Source organism: Sipha flava, unplaced genomic scaffold (genome assembly GCF_003268045.1).
Source record: "Sipha flava isolate LNK unplaced genomic scaffold, YSA_version1 119_pilon_pilon, whole genome shotgun sequence".
NCBI classification, from domain to species: Eukaryota; Metazoa; Arthropoda; class Insecta; order Hemiptera; family Aphididae; genus Sipha; species Sipha flava.
The window spans coordinates 232,568-249,420 of NW_020271745.1; the positions used below are offsets into that span (position 1 = coordinate 232,568).

Sequence of the window (16,853 nt, forward strand, 5' to 3'; positions counted from 1 at the left end):
CCCCCCCACCATCTACCACCAAGTTTCTAAACGTAATTCAAGCATTTTAGTATAGTTTTAAAAATATTTATTAATATATAATTTATAATAATAATAATAATTATTTTGGTTTCAGTGTTCAGTCACTTGCTCCACTCTGACAGTTGCATTCTCTTAGGCGAATTTCTGGCAAATTCAGTTATTATTTCACTTTCATGGAATTGCTCTTTTTTATTTATATTAGCCATAGCTAACCCATTCAGTCTGTTTTCCGACATGGTGCTTCTTAAAAAAAATTTTAAGCGATTAAGTGCTGAAAACGTTCTTTCCAGAGCGAAAGAGGTAACTGGTAACGTGGCGAATAATTGTAAAAGTATTTTAATGTTAGGTCGAAGATTGGTGCGATGAGAGAGTGAATCAAGAGCAGAATTCGGTTTTGGAATAGTATTTTGACTCCAATGTTGCCTCCATATGAACAGGTCAGCCATGATTGTAGATGAGGTATCATCATGGAGATCTTGGACATATATTTTAGCAGCTTTTATAATATTTTTATCGTCATACATATTTAAATTGGCCGGAATAAGTCCTTCAAGTGGCATAATATCAATAAGCCTTTGATTAAAACGAGCATTGGTTCTATTAAATAGTCAAGATACATTATACATATAAACACGGCCCATGGGGGAGGCTATAGCCCCCTTAGCCCCCCCCCCTTGGCTACGCCACTGGCCCGGGCCTGTGTGCAATGCACACTCGGTTTTTGTGGCACTGACTGTGACCTGTATCTTAAGAAATTTGATGGGACAACATGCAATGTGCACGAATCAATCTTTGTTGACTATTAATAAATATTTTGGGCTATAATTTCGAAAAAAAAAAAGATTGGTTTTTATTTATATCATGTAGGTTAGGTTATCAACAGTATTTAATTTTATTACTGTTTATTTAAAAACTGCGATGCTCTAAATAATAGAAAATGAAATGTAATATCAATATTTCTTAAAGTATACTTAATAACATTAACAATAGAGTTTAAAAAAAAAAAAAAAAAACGTTATTGTTGGTGACAATTAAGAATTTCTTTTTAAAATTTTTTCCCATTTTCCTTTAACTTATTTTTCATTCATTGGTGCAGCTCGCAGGTTTCTTGCTACTTAGTCAATGTAACAGTTCTTTCATTCGGTCACAGATGAGTGACGTCATCCAAATAATGGGAACAGACATGATCAAAATCAATACATGGCAAAATAGTTGCATAAATTACATTTTATCTTTTTGGAAAGCTGTGATAGTATAACTCAAAAGCGTAGGTTAAAATCATTTATGAGAGAGGGAGCGGAGTTATATGCTTAGGTAATAATTATTTTTATTATTACCTATTTATTTACTTTTTGGGGGTCATTTTTACTTAACTATTTTTATTTTGCTTATGGGGGATGGGGTTGGATCTACGTCTTACCTGAGCTCAGTGTTTGGAAAGAACGTCGTACGTTCACGCATTCACGTTTGTGATCGACACTCGTTATTTTTTCAAATAGAACATGTACATGAACGACTTTTATATTTTTAACGAATTCGAACGGTTTTTGGGACGTTCAAATTTAAAAGCCTATTCAGTAATGTATACATCTCATTGATTGACTCGCGGTCCGGGACACGAAAAACAACCAGCTTTTCCGCGATCGGCCACGGAACATGTCTTCTTTGCGTCCCTTAGAATCCTGCCCGTAGAAGACCGTGCGACCGCCATCAGACATCACAGTCCGTTCCTCAGGCCCTGGTGAGATCTTGTCCGGCAGACCTACGCACTAGGCGGCAAAACAGACTATCGGCCGCGAGTCGGTGCAGTAAGTTTTCAATCACCAATCCCCGCCCATATTTTAGACCGTAAAATGATGGGCGGAAAGAGTTAACAACCGTATAGTTAATATTGTCCAGTCAAATTTTATAAACGCAATCACAAACTGCTTACAGCTGTATGACACAGCTTGGTCGTGAAAATCGATTGTCACCACGCGAAACGCTGACCCAATATACTCACCCTATTCCGTATCTGATTATTATTTATATTTCAATTGTTCAACTGTCGTACGATTTTTGTGTAGATTTTAACATAGGAATTGGCGCAAGCCGTTGTCCAGTTGGCCCGGGTCATAGTAGTCCATTGGGAATTCTAATGGCTTAGTAGGAATTCCGCCAGTAAACCTCTAAGGGTCCTCGACGGGTGTCCTATGTAAGACGACGCAACGGGCTGTCCCACGAGAATCCCGGTGACTTTGATCTCGTTTTTCCACGTGAAAAAAACAAAAAAAAAAAAAGGCACAGACTTCTCCGCGACTCACTAGTACCTTGGTCATTTTCACTAATCACAAACATTCCGAACTCGAGATGATTGGACGATTCTCGACTTCGGTCCATCACGTGCGCAACACGCGTTTTGGTGGGTACACATCGGATTTTGCACAGTGCACCCTACTTTGCGTCCTCGAGGTGATGCCAGTGGCATCCCTAGACCTTAGACCCTTTTATAGGTCGGGGGGGGGGGACGAACTTCATACATGTACACACGATCGTGTTTATTTTCCTACTGCCATATAAATAATAAACAACAACAATTTAAGGAAAAATGTGGCGAAGGGCGACTGTCCCATCGGCCTCTTTCCCCTCGAGGACGCCCCCGGGTAATGGACATAAAAACGTCCACGCACAATTGCAGCTCGGTTTCATATCGTTCGTCTTTGACAGCAACCGAATATTACCTTTTAATGTGACCGCACCGCACACGGTTTCTGTTCTGCGACCGTGCATCGTCGTGGAAACGGGACGCCGCAGTGGAGTCGGGGCATAGCGCGTGGTGCGCGGCACGTGTGACGTACAGAGTTAGGTACACACGGAAAAACAGATAAAACGATTTTTTTATTATCAATAAACAATATCATTACATTCGGCGGTACGGCGATGTCGTATGTACAAGATTCACGACGGCGTCTGGACGTACGGGACGGTGTCGGCAAACGCCTGGAACGAGAAAAAAAAATAAAATACAATTAATTTTCCACGTCGCACATCTTTGTCGGGCACACGAAACGCAGTGTCGTACTGTTAGCGATCTGAACCTCCCCGAGGGTCGCGAGTACTTAAAATGTGTGTCCCCTCACGCAGTCAATCATTCGGCGGGGTTAGCGCCGAATTGGACGTTTGTATTTTTCGATTTTATTTCGCAGGAGAATAATAATACTCGACTAAAATCGAATGCAATCGACCAAAGGATTACTCGCCGCGGGTAATTTATCCGCGGACGCGTCGGCAATTGGACCTGACCCTCATTGACGTTCAACCCGTTTACAGCGACAATAATGTTACGGTGGCCGTTTGAAACATTCTTCGGGCCTTTGTACAGTTAAAATGTCATGTTCACCAAGCCATCGCGGTGTTTTAACTGCAGTGCTCAAACCCCGGAGGGCCGTATCGGTGACCGAACACCCAACCGCAGGTTAAGATATGGAAGGGTAGGGGTTAGGTTTTAGATTATGATCTATTTGGAACGATTCTTTCTACTCTATATTAAGCAGGTGCATCTAATGTTAATAGTTTTTTTTATGTACACTCATACACTCATATATATATGTATATATATATATATAATTAGATATTGAAAAATGATCTTTTAATAACGACCTTTATTATGATTTGGTCACTTCCAACTTAACGGATCAGTGAATGATAAAGGTTCCTTTTGTTGAGACAGTTAGGAAAGCAAAACCTCGATGGTTTTGCCTTCGACAGGCAAGGCTCAGACCGGCGTTCGACTATGCGTTAAAAACAGACAAACATTTATTTTTCTCCTTCACTCTTCTTCCGACTGTTCGGGGTCGGCTACCCTTGTCCTAAACCTTCCCTCGTCTTGATTTTCTACATCCCCTATGCACTCTAACGGCCCTCATATCGTTCTCAATCGTATCCAACCATCTCTTTTTTGGTCTTCCTCTTTTCACTTCAACGTTCATTTTCATAACCACTCATACTGCTTTTGTTTCCTCTCGTCACTATAGTGACACTATAGTTAGAACACTATAGTGATATATATATTTTACACATGAATTCCGTGGTTGGAGCCGCGCACCTGTAGTGTGAAAGGTGAACAAGGAAATTACGGGTGTTTTTTTCCTTAAACTATTTGTAGCATTTTCGATAATTTTATTCAGAAAACATAAAGTCATCATCATCTCCAGCCGCTGCAACATGGTATACACGCGGAACGATGAACGTAACATAAGTAGAATTTTAACCCTTACGAGTGGGTCTGACGATCTTTGTGAACTCAACCACGCACTGTACTCCTGCAAAGGTCCTTATCGTGTATGCGCGTCGGATTTCGAAAATGTGACTAAAAACGTAAGCAGTAATTACACATGAGATGTGTACTACGAATTTGCCCATTTTAACGAGCCGTCCAGTGTTTGAAAAAATCGGTTTCAAAGAAATATGTGCTTTTGATTTGTACACTCTCGTGGACGGAAACCTGGTTAATTTGTAGAAAGGGGTCATAAAATCTCGTAATTTTCGTGCTTTTAAAACGATGATGAAATTCTAATAAGGCATCTGCGTTTTTCATCGTATGTACATATTATAACAAAATTAAACTCTACAACGTTTAGTATAATAATTAAACCGAGAAGAACCGATTGGAGTTAATGAACATTATCATAATGAAAACCGCGTTCTTGAAGATGCTGAAAACTCATTTACAGCCTTTGCATTATAAATCATCTTTGTTAATGATACGATTATTTTAAAATATCTGTATTGTGTGCTCGCCAACTCACGCATTTTACCACTGATATAACAATTTATTTTCTATCAAATTTTAATGAAACCAATCTCCCCCCCCCCCGCCAATGGTGGTTCGGTCTTCGCGTAACGCTACGTACGAGCTCTCCAAATTAACCATTGGTCCGTGGGCTATAACCGGTAATTGCAACGGCCCCTTGCTCCCTCAAAATATAGTTGAAAATAAAAAGAAACTCTAGAAATAAATCGTTTAATGGTTGTAACAGGTACTCGCAGGAAAATGAAAAATACTCGATAGAAGTGTAAACGGAGGTCTCAACGAATTTCGTACACCGCATTAGTCTTATTATGCTATTATTACGTTTCGGAATTTGACAGTTATTGCATAGAGCACACATACACGGAACAAACGTAGGTACTTCAACAGTTTTGGTGAACGAAATAACGATTTTACACGTTTCGCGACGAAAACGTGCCAATGATTTTTGCACTCGAGAACCGTGTAATAAGGTCCTCGTTATCAAAAATCCGGAGACGGACTGCGACGGGAACCGAACCGTAAAACTGCGGCCTGAATGATAGTTACTGTAACACCATACGCCGAACTCGGGGTTCAAGTCCGGTCACGAGCGTACCATATTTTTAGGGTGGCGGGTGGTGCCGTGGTGGATTAGTGTAGCGGAGTAATGAGCGAATTGTTCCGAATAATTATAAATTACAATGCTGCCTATGCAATGGTCACTGTTCAAGACGTTTGAGTGTCTAAACGCTGTCATAAACGTTAAAATAGGTTAAACGTCTTTGGAACGGGGGCGAACTTCCGAACCCCTTTAAGTCGGTCCTCGGGTGGGGTGGGTTTTGTAAGCTGCGAATCGAGTGACCATTGACGAAAAACCGTTCAACGTTTCGTCCGGCGCCGCTATCATGCTCGGAGGCAGGGGCGGAATTAGGGGATTGAAGACGGGGATTCGTCCGGGCGTAGAATTTTAAAGGGTGTAATTTTTGTAATTATTAATGACTAATTTGATTTTTTTTAACTTTGTTAAATACCGTTATTAGGTCAAGACTCAATAAGTATGAATACATATTAATTATTTGAAAAAAAAAATTCTCGAGAAGAGTATTTGATTATTGGTCTATGATAGGGCGTAATTTTAACATTTTCCCCGGGCGTAAAAATTCCTAGTTCAACCTCTACTCGGAGGTAAATGGTTTTCGCGGGTAGACACGCGCGCGGCAAAGGAAAAACAATAATAATTGTTTTGCGTGAGGCGGCGGCCGGTGGCGACGAACGGAGAAACGTTTTACGTGCACTACCCCCGTTGCCGTCCGTGACGTAGGCAGTGTTAATTTAAGTTGTAATGCCGCCGGGAGCACACATATTTTGTCGCTTCATCATAGATATGAATCTATGGAGTGGCGCAGGAAGACTCGCTAGCACCTCTGGCAAACATGGAAAAAAACGTTTTTTAACCAATTAAAATTTGATGTTACGATATTTTTTTTTTTTAAGGATACAATTTATATTTATAAGTTATTATTACAGTGTTAATTTTAAACTTTGAAAATTTGCTTTTCGCACTTTATGACTACCAAATTCATCGATAATTTCTTCATATGAAATGTATTATTTGAATACCCATTTTGCCTATTCTGCTATTTTCATAATTTCATCATTAAATTCACTCGTAGTGTGTACAAATAGACAAAAATTCCAAAAATTATAATAGAAAAATTTCGATTTGATTGTAGGATAAAAATACGACTTTTGCATAATTTTGCGCCCCTGGCGTAGGCACAGTTCGCCATATCCTTGCTACGCTACTGAATCTATGATATCGAGAAGAACTATAAACTGTTTATAGTTGATAGGGTTGATACATATTATTATTTATATTTAGAATTTATAACGACTGTATGTCTACAGGCGTACAGCAATATCCTCCAGGCCATCGAGTATCGACTGTGTTTACACATTAATGCGTGTTAATATTGTAATCATTCGAATAAGATATATACTTATAGCCGTATAGCTATAAGTAAATAAGATTTATCACAGTTAAAAATATTTTTCATATAATACTTAAATTTTATAATATACTTAATAACTGATGGAAAAATTGATTTATCACAAAAAAAAAAAAACGTTTGAAAAATCAATACACGAATGCCGCATACGAAATATTTTCAAATTTTTCCGCCGGGGGCAAATGCCCTCTTTGCTCCTCGTTAAACACGCTTCTGGACGTGGGTGATCCTTCGCGGCTGCACCGTCACGTGCACATTCGAACTGTAAAGCGATAATTATTCATTTCGCGTTGTTCAACGCCTTGTGCGTTCACGATTCCGTCGTTTTCTTTTTCGATTTCCTACAACGACGCCGTTTCTAATAGATGAACGTGTGTACGAAAAACGAAATTACGAATGAAAAACGCTGTACGAGGAAAAAAACCATAAGTTTTAACCGGAACCGTAAAAATGTGGGTCGAGTGTGCTTAGTCGACTAAATATTCATGAAGCCCATCATCGTATCAACGTTAGAGGTTTCGGTATCATTATTATCATTTACTGTACACACCGCATTATTATTATTATTATTATTATTATTATACTGGTACACGGTCAATTACCACCGATACATTTAGTGTTTTCACACACGCATACGCTGCTTCCAGAGTAAACAAGTACTCGTGCGCGTGTGTTGTGCGGACAACGGTTAGAATTTGTATACACCCGTTGCGACCGACGCTTTTTTCTCTCAGTTTTTCGTATTTTTTTTTTTTCGCCCCATCCCTGTACACCGTCTACCCATCGACCACCCCCGTCCTCTAAGCCCATTACGAGTTCTTTGAGGTCTGCGCGCATAAATATATATAACGTTGTCGGTCATATTTCCTCTTTCCGTTTCTTTTATTCCTTTTTTCTTTTTCATCCGAATCTCGTCCGACGGACGGCCAGCCATCGCAACTCTCGAGCCTATTGCACGTGTACACAAGGTCGAGGTATTATTATAATAACGTATTACGTGCGTGTGCGTCATCCTCACGCTGAAGGGTCAACACCGAGGTTGCGACACTGCTTCCACGTGATTACATTCGCCCCAATGATTTATTAATGTATCTATGTAGCGTTATGATTCTATTTTTACAATCTCACGCTGGCCATTTTGATACGTACGACATATTTTTTCAAAACAATCGCATAGGTGTTACACGTTATGACGCAGTACAAAATTACGGTAGAAAACGTACGTATGTAGAGATGGTACTTACAGAAATGGTGAACAGATCATAAGAGCTGATCTTATCGATTAACGATATTACCTGCAGTGAAAAGGACCTCACGGTGGCAAACCAGAAGGCAATAGACATGGCCAAGTATTGGTCAAATGATACCTATAAGACAAATTTAGATAGCCGAAGCTTTACCAAAGAAGTTACCAATAAACGGTCATTTATTACACTATGATCCGTGCATACCTATAATATTGTATTTTCATTTGTTTTATTTTACCTATTTTTAAATTTTTACTGTAAGTTCTATTTTATGTTAATCCATTGTATTCCAGTGTACTGGAGCCTAACGCGATATAAATAAATTGGTTAACGATTACATTGTAATGACGTTGCAGGTGTCTGTACATGTGTGTGTGTGTGTGTGTGTGTGTGTGTGTGTGTGTGTGTGTTTGTGTTTCACACAATTAACCCATGTGTATTTTAGTGGGCTGTTGATAGTTGTTTCGTTGAGTGTAATTTACTCTCACTCAAAGTTGCAGAACAATGCTTACATGTAAACAGCACCTATATATAGCGTGTAGTGTGTGTAAGTGCTTACACTTTGAACTACAGCCGAGTCGCGAATATTCGAATCCAAAAGGTAAGAAGCAAATTTGAGTTATTGAGACGTATTAATACTTCAATATTAATTCACCTTGATTGTTCAAATTTGTTTCCTACCCATTTCGAGTATACATTGAAAGGATTTAAAGTTTGAAGGTTGTTTAATGGTAATTAAATCTATTCCGACAGTATAAAGCGGAGGAGGTGCAATTATTTTTAGAACCCGTTCCGGGATAATGTTGCGGAAGTTATTTAAGTTTAGTAACCGAGTAAGTTAGCTACCTTGATTTAGTAATTTTGATACGTAACGAGTTATTATACGAAATAAGTAGCTTGGATGAAAGATTATTTTTAAATGTTGCTTTTCTCTCTGTTGCGTTATATTTTATGTTATTTTTAATGTACATACATAACCAATTTTATACGTTAAAGCGCTTTAAATATTCATGTTTATATGTTTAACAGTTTTAAACTTAACTACTATAATATTTAAGCAACATGATGTTAAAAAAATTACAAGCAACTTTCTTGAGATTGATAAAATTGTAACATTTAAGATACGAATACAAATCCACTAAGCAAGTCGAAGATTTTAAAGTTATTCGCTTTCGACTGAGTTAATTTATTTTTATTTGTTATTATTATTATTTTTTTTATATTTTTTTGTAATTTTCAGTGACTATGCCAGCCGCGTATTTGAAATTTTTTCCAGAAAACTGAGCAACATAATAAATGGGGATGCACGGTGGTCTATATAATGAGGCACGAGCGCGTGTATATTTGCGGACATTATATATTTATACGTGTATAGACACGAGAACAATATTTGTGCCCATTATAGTAGTGCATCTGGTTATACTATAATAAGAACGGAGACGACGAAGAGACGGAATATCGTGTAGGTACGTATGAGTATACGGCTGGTTGGGTGTACGTACCATCCGGGACGCGGAATTTATATATTATTAATTTAACTTTTTTTCTTTCTTCTCGGTAATTTTCTCCGGTGGAAGGATCAGGACCTTAAGGGTAAGTAATAGGTGAGAGAAGTAAGGTGAAATTTTCAATACATAATACACATATTACATACGACCGGTAATGTATTATGAACGCAAAGTTTAAAAATCAAAACCCATCCGCATGAGATGTTGTAGACGGGCGACGGGGTAGCCATTTTACGTGTAGACCGACTTAAGTGTGTCTGTTGGATCATATAAATATATATGAGTAGTTTTGAAGTGGTTCCATGGTAAAATACTGTAGCATGATGTTTAGGAAAAAGCACGAGAGGATCACAAAACATATATGTCGTTTGATAACCGTTGTTGACTAACCCTGCAATTACCGGGTTTTTTTTTTTTTTTTTTACGAACAAAAATAATAAAAATCAATTTAAAAGTAAATAAATTTTTTTCATTTACCCTCCTAATCTCCCAAACACGTTAATATCAATTGTCTAGGATTTCGAAATTACGTCCAATGGGAATAGCATGGCTCACTTGTCCGTCAGACACGTCTTCAATGCTCTTTAAACACATCGAGCAGTGGCGCACATTCATTCTTACCGACATGGATCGAACATATTAAACTAATACCGACTACCCACCCATTACCCAAAAACATTAGCAAAGCAACTCCAATAAAGGTAATTTTGAAACTTGAGTTAGTGGAACTTAGCACTTAAGCCAAGAACCTAGGTCCAATCAAGTTTGATATTGAAATAACATTTAAAAATTACAAATATTTTTAACCACCCAATTTTTTTCGGGGGGTCGACTGACCCTCTTGACTCATGAGGTGTGCGCCACTGACACCTAACCTAAATTCAATACCTAAATATTTTTGATTTCGGATGTATAATATTCCCTCTCTGAATGTACTTTTTCCTTTAAGCGATCATCAACCACTCTCTCGTGTCGTCTTGGTTTATTCTAGACGATCGTACGTAGCGATAGAGAGATTTATAATTTTTACATTGCATCATTTAGTCGTTCTTGATGGTTTTAAAGTGCTAAGTTTACGTACTATGCGTTTTCAAAAAAAAAAAAAAAAAAATAAAAAAAAATACTACAATGGATATATTCGATATAGATGCCTTGAAAATTATTTTACTGGAAGAAGAAGATGATGAGATTTTGCTCTGGTATTTGTCAGGTAAAAAAAGAAAAGAGCATAATCCATTATTTACAAATAGAAGTACCGAAGTTTATCGTGAAATACTCATTAACGGTCATATAAATAATAATGAAATTAAGTTCAGGGAATGTTTTAGAATAAACCGTGATCAGTTAAATTTTATTTTATATGTAATAAGAGACGATTTAACCTTGAATTCTATGTTTTTCGTAAGAGACCCAATGTCAGATGAAAAATTAGATCGTGATTCACATTCGTGATCGCGTAAAGGAAAATGTATCTTTACCCATCGTCAATATCGTACGTATGTTTTATATTAAATACTATATTAGATATTTTAAAAGATTATGTTATTTGTCGACACTCGATACTTTGTTATATCAATCATTTGATTGGTTTTTTAACAATTAAATTTTAACTTAATTTGAAGTAATCGTCATATCAGTTTTACAAAAAAAAAAAAATTAAAAAAAATAGATTATATGTTTTACTACTTTTATTGTAAATAATGTAATGCAATATTTTCATTCCGTGTACCAAATGTGTTAATATACGAAAATCGAATCCGATACTGGACGGGTTTTGACAATTTCAAGACTAAAATCGGTAATGGACGTTGGGTAGAGGTTACTCATTGAAATGTTGGCGTGCACTGCTATACCGTTTCAATCCGTTACGTTAAAAATACTAATAATGTCGTACATTTGTGTATATAGAAAATATTTTCTGGAAGGGCTACTATGGGCAGAGTTAAATTACCACTGCTATCTAAGAATTACTAACAAGACACAGTACGTACTTATTTACATTTCATTTACAGAATGTCTCAAAACGATTTGACGTTGGACGCAAATTCTAAACAAGCATAAAGCACCATTAAAATACGAGTATAACATACGTTTAAAATCATTTTAAAGTTTTTTAAAACATTTCGGGGAGGGGGAACTATAGCCCATTAGGCACCCCCCTAATATACATACGCCACTGCTGTCGTAGTAAACTCCGGTGTTCGATTCTCGTACACAGATGTTTTCAGCAAAATATTCTGCTTTGGAATACGAGCGTGTAATTAAAAACCCATGTTACCGGTGGAAAAAAAAACCGACGTGTTAGAACGTATAACTGTTTCGACGAGTCGTGTAATAACATTGACTTGAGAGTTGTAAAATGCAAAACAATTTTTTTTTCTTTTCAAAAACTCATAAATCGACCGAGAAAATGAGTGCCTTATCGCTTGTCAAAAAAAAATCATCGTGTACACTAGGAGTACTCGTGATTTCGTTAAAAATCGTTTTCAAGGGGTTTCGCGCCAGTTTTCGCGTAATGACGTGTACACGCACCCATCCATACATACGCACACACACACACACACACACACACGTATATGCGTACACGCAAAATCACATTTGATTATATATTTTACACATTGCTATCGTGCACGGTCAGGCACGTATTTAAGGAGGGGAGGGCGATGGGAACAATGTAATATCGTGTTACCATTGTGACTCTACTTCTACAGAAACATATGTGTTATTTTAATTGTTAAGTTTATTAAAATTATTATATTATTGTGTTTATACGAACGATTCGATCGGCGTGTACGACAATTAATTGTACATACAACAGAAATAGTCAAAAACGAAATCTTTTAACATTATTTTTATTTCTACGTTTTCTGAAGAAATCGAATTCGGTGATTTTTCTTAGGTGCGTATAAATGAATCGTTCTGTTTGTTGCTCAACAATATTATCCATGCGATTACTGATTTCCACCGGGAAAAATAATTTTATTAATTAAGTATGGTGTTGACTCATATCCGTCGATTGATCGTAGGTCATTCGTCGTGAAATCAAAATTACATTTTTTTAATACTTGATATTTCTTAACCATACTTGTATGTAGCCGATATACGCCATGGCGTTTCGATCATCGTGTGCAACGCGTAAGTACACGAGAAAACACTAAGGTCGTCGGTGCCGCCAGGGTCGTGTCAATTCGTGCGATAATTTGCATTTTAAAATTAGACGATCGTCTCGACGCGTACGTACGTACGTATAATACATTGTAATATAATATTATAGTTTCGCGTCGCGCATCACCCTCACTTAATACTGCACGTGAGAATAATAATAACAATAAAAATAATTGCAATACAAATATGAAACAAATAATAAATTTACAATTTTGTTTAAAATTCACATTGTTCAATGTAATCGGGATATAACGCGATATTGTTGAACGTTTGTTGTTAGAATAATACGCGTCTTGTTAACGACAAACTTTAAACGTTCGGCTGCCACGAAATCGTAATAAGAATCAAAAAAATCAAATAAAAATCGTATCCTCGAATCCCGTATGCGTGCGGATGCATTGCCAAGGGACCGGTATTCGTGCACTACTGCAACGCTCAAAAGTAGTTTCCCGACGTTTAAGATGATATTGTACTTCGATGATTATCACGAAGATATTAAGAACTATAAGCGTACATAAAAGTATGAAATCGTACGAGCATGTAGTACAAACATTTTTATTACAAGCACAGGGATAAAAAACAAAATCGGCATATCGATGTCTAACTTGGACGAATGCTCACGGAAGTCTTATGATCTAAACCCATTAGCTAGCCAAGCATTGTGCTACTTATATGTACGCTTGCGCTGAAGTTTTTTTGAAATTCACTAGAAAAATCATAATATGTTCAACCGAGAAACTAACAGCTTTGCAACAAGCATCTGTTGTAAAATTAACAAAATATGGCTACCCGATGAGATCGCATTAAAATAAACCAACCCAATGTTACTTGTCTTGATAAACAAAAGTCTTAGGAACGATGCTTACACGTTGATCTACAAAAAAATACCGAAAATTCACTCTAAACGAGAGTCGGCCGAAAAACGAACAAATACAATATAGGTACGTTCGATGTATGTTCAATAAAAGCGAGGAGCTTTAAAATAGCTGAAAATATTGTAGCCAACATTATTTCAACCGAAAATATTTTAGCCGACACATATTTCGTCCGAACCGTATTTTAGCCGACAGTATTTGTCATTTGAGCATGGTAATATCGTACTGTGGTAATAATTTATACCACGGTTATAGATATTATGTTATGATAGTCAGATAGGTACTAATCAGAACCGGCGACAGCTATGGGCGACCGGGGTGCCAAACTGAAAATTATTTTTATTTAATTTATATTTTAATATGCATTAACAATCTACAATTTTATAATTTAATAACTTTATTACAATATTATATAATCAGTTAATAAAGTTTAAAGTTATAATACAAAATACTTACTTAAATTTTATTTAAATTTACTAAAAAACTTAATTTTATTACTACTCAAACTAGGTAAGGAGGGGATTAAGGACGCCAAAACATCTTAGATCATGTTATATCCTTATCTACAACCTAATCAGTAATACGGTATAAGATAGTAGGAGATAACATATTTTAGGAGTGTCAGCTAAAATACTGTAGGCTCAAATACGGTTCGGACAAAATATTTGTCGGCTCAAATATGGTTCGACTAAAATACGTGTCGGCTAAAATACGGTTCGGACAAATTACGAGTAGATCATTTATTTTTCGGCTAGAATACGGATCGGCTGATATATTATCGGCTATTATACGCGCTCCCAATAAAAGTTACACTTTATATTTTGTCAAACAGCTTTTATCGATTTCATACTCTGATAATAAATTAAATAACGGTACGTTTGTTTAATCGTTGAAATATATCATGCGATGAATTCGTGTTGAATTAAATAATTTAACAAAAATTTAAAATCGAGTTTTGGCAAGCTAAATTGATGTTCGGGATCACTGTGCGCATCAGACAATAGTAAAACGGTTGTACGGTAACAGTGCACCGAAGTGCGAGGGTGACGGTGACGCGTCTGACGGACGATCGGGTGCTGCACACACGGGGCCGAATATTTTACTCAGCCGGTACATGGTCGCTGTCGATTAAGGCTAAAATATGTCTAAAGACATTTAGAAAAGCAACTGTGCGAATTTAGCGGACTTCTGGTTGCACGCCGAACCGTACGATAATCGTACGACACGTGTGACGTTCAACGGGAAATCGATTTGTGCGTCGAGTGTGTGTCGGACGGCCATTGGACGCGATTAAATCCCCCTGTTCTGTGGATAACGGGGGCGTCGACGGGGTGCCGTTTACCGGCCTAACCGTAAAGTGCCGCTCGACAGTACAGCTGCATACTAGCTGCGTCCCAAAGATATCAACGAAAAAAGGTCTAATCCGAATTGCGGCCCGAATTTATTTTGGGTACAGACGAGTTGCGGTCCGGGTTTTCTAACTCTAGATAATTTATGTTGACAGATAAAATATTTTGTGAGGCTTTTCATTGGAATATTTAACACTTTGTTCTACAGTGCTCATCCTGATATTTTTGTAATCATTGACGTTCTGAAAAATGTACAGAAGGATACCTACATAAAATTAAGAAGCACTCACTTAAATACTCGCAGAACAGATATAATTGAAAAAGAAACATTTATTAGAAATTCTATGAATTGGTTAGAAGAAAACCAAATTGAAAAATTTGAATTTATGCACAGTGCTCGACTTGGCAAAATTAAAAAAGAAAGACTCTGTTTACTTAAAAAAAAATTGCGTCCCCAAAACTTGTTAAGCGTTATAATTATATCGTAATAATAGTAGGGGGCGCTAAAGTTTCTAAAAATTAGAAAGGTTACTTCACCCCCCTGCGTCTCCCCTCAAGTCGAGGACAGTTTATACATCATATAAGTTTTTACCAGCCAATACCTAAGAATTTTACTAAATTATACTAACATTTTTAATTTTAATAAATATCATATAAGTTTTTACCAGTGCTGAAATTTTTTAATAAAAACAAAATATCATTTTTAACCTACTTGCAGTATCTAATAAATGTGAAGGAAAATTAAGCTTTTTAAATTTAAATTTACATACCTATTTAAATTAATTTAATTTTAAATTTTGGGCCGCAATTTGGAAGAAATTTTTACCGCGGGACGCAACTAATAGCCACCCGACACTACGCGCCATAAGTGGATATTTGGTCGCATTCGTGGGGGGAGCTTAACATTTTTCTCTTATCTCTTTGCGTGAACAGTCATTTTTAGACGTTTCGATCTACTAACCAGTGGCTACTCCTAGGTATAGGATACTATACTCTAGTTGAGGCATCAAGTATATACAGGTAATACAGGAACATAAAAATATAAAATATTGAATAGCTACTCATTTTTTTTTTTTTTTAATCCTATAAATCTATTCCTTTATTTCCTTTATTATCTACAAAATATGGTTTTCTCCAATAACGATGGTCCGCAAATGTTCCAGATCATTCTCGCATACCAACAAAATAAAAATTATAAATATCAAATATTAAAATATATTATTTATTTTGACGTCCGGTGCGGTTTGATTACGTTCAGAGGGGGCTTAAACCTCCCCAAGTTCTCCACAATTACCGCCTATGCTGTGCGTACATACTTTTCGAGAAGACGGTTTCGTTTCTTTTACCGTCCGACGACGACGACGGGTTTATTGTTATAATTATTTTTTATTTTGATTGTTCGGAGTAGATAAGTTGGTGGCATACGATTTTTTTTGTTCTGCTGCACGCACGGCGTAATGTACGCAGCCCGCGCGGTCCTGGTCGGGGCTGACTTCTCTATTTCTAGGTCTCGCTTGTTGTACGAGTACGATATTACGTTTATTATTAGTAAACCTTCACTCTGGGTCACTTCGCCGAACGGGACGACTCGTTTATTGTTAATATCATTATAATTATTACGGTATTGCGACGGTGCGTGACACATCGTTACCATTAATGTTTTAACGTGTATTTACAAGAACCTGTCTCGTCGTTTGGCTACGGAACACACATGTATATATAGTCTCATCATCCGTTGTTTCTCAAAGTGAACAATATTTTTTTATTTTTTTTTTTGGCGTCGAGCTCGTTTTCATGATGCAATGCAAGTCATATTGTTATTTCGTTACCATCGCTTACACCCCCTCGGAACATTCGATGAACATTAATTTCAGTTCTGTACCGTTTCAGTCGTATAGATTAATTGAA

The 16,853-nt window shown here is 36.9% G+C and overlaps 1 protein-coding gene across 5 annotated transcripts in view; it reads right to left on the reverse strand.

Moving 5' to 3' along the window:
• Positions 1 to 2,878: 2,878 nt before the first annotated feature.
• Positions 2,879 to 16,853, reverse strand: part of LOC112693908 — a 43,241-nt gene continuing 29,266 nt past the window's right edge. For all 5 annotated transcript variants that reach the window (XM_025569170.1, XM_025569167.1, XM_025569168.1 and 2 more), the window contains one exon: positions 2,879 to 3,000. In XM_025569170.1, coding sequence (XP_025424955.1) covers positions 2,959 to 3,000 — 42 coding nt within the window. In that variant the 3' untranslated portion in view covers positions 2,879 to 2,958. The remainder of the gene's footprint in view (positions 3,001 to 16,853) is intronic.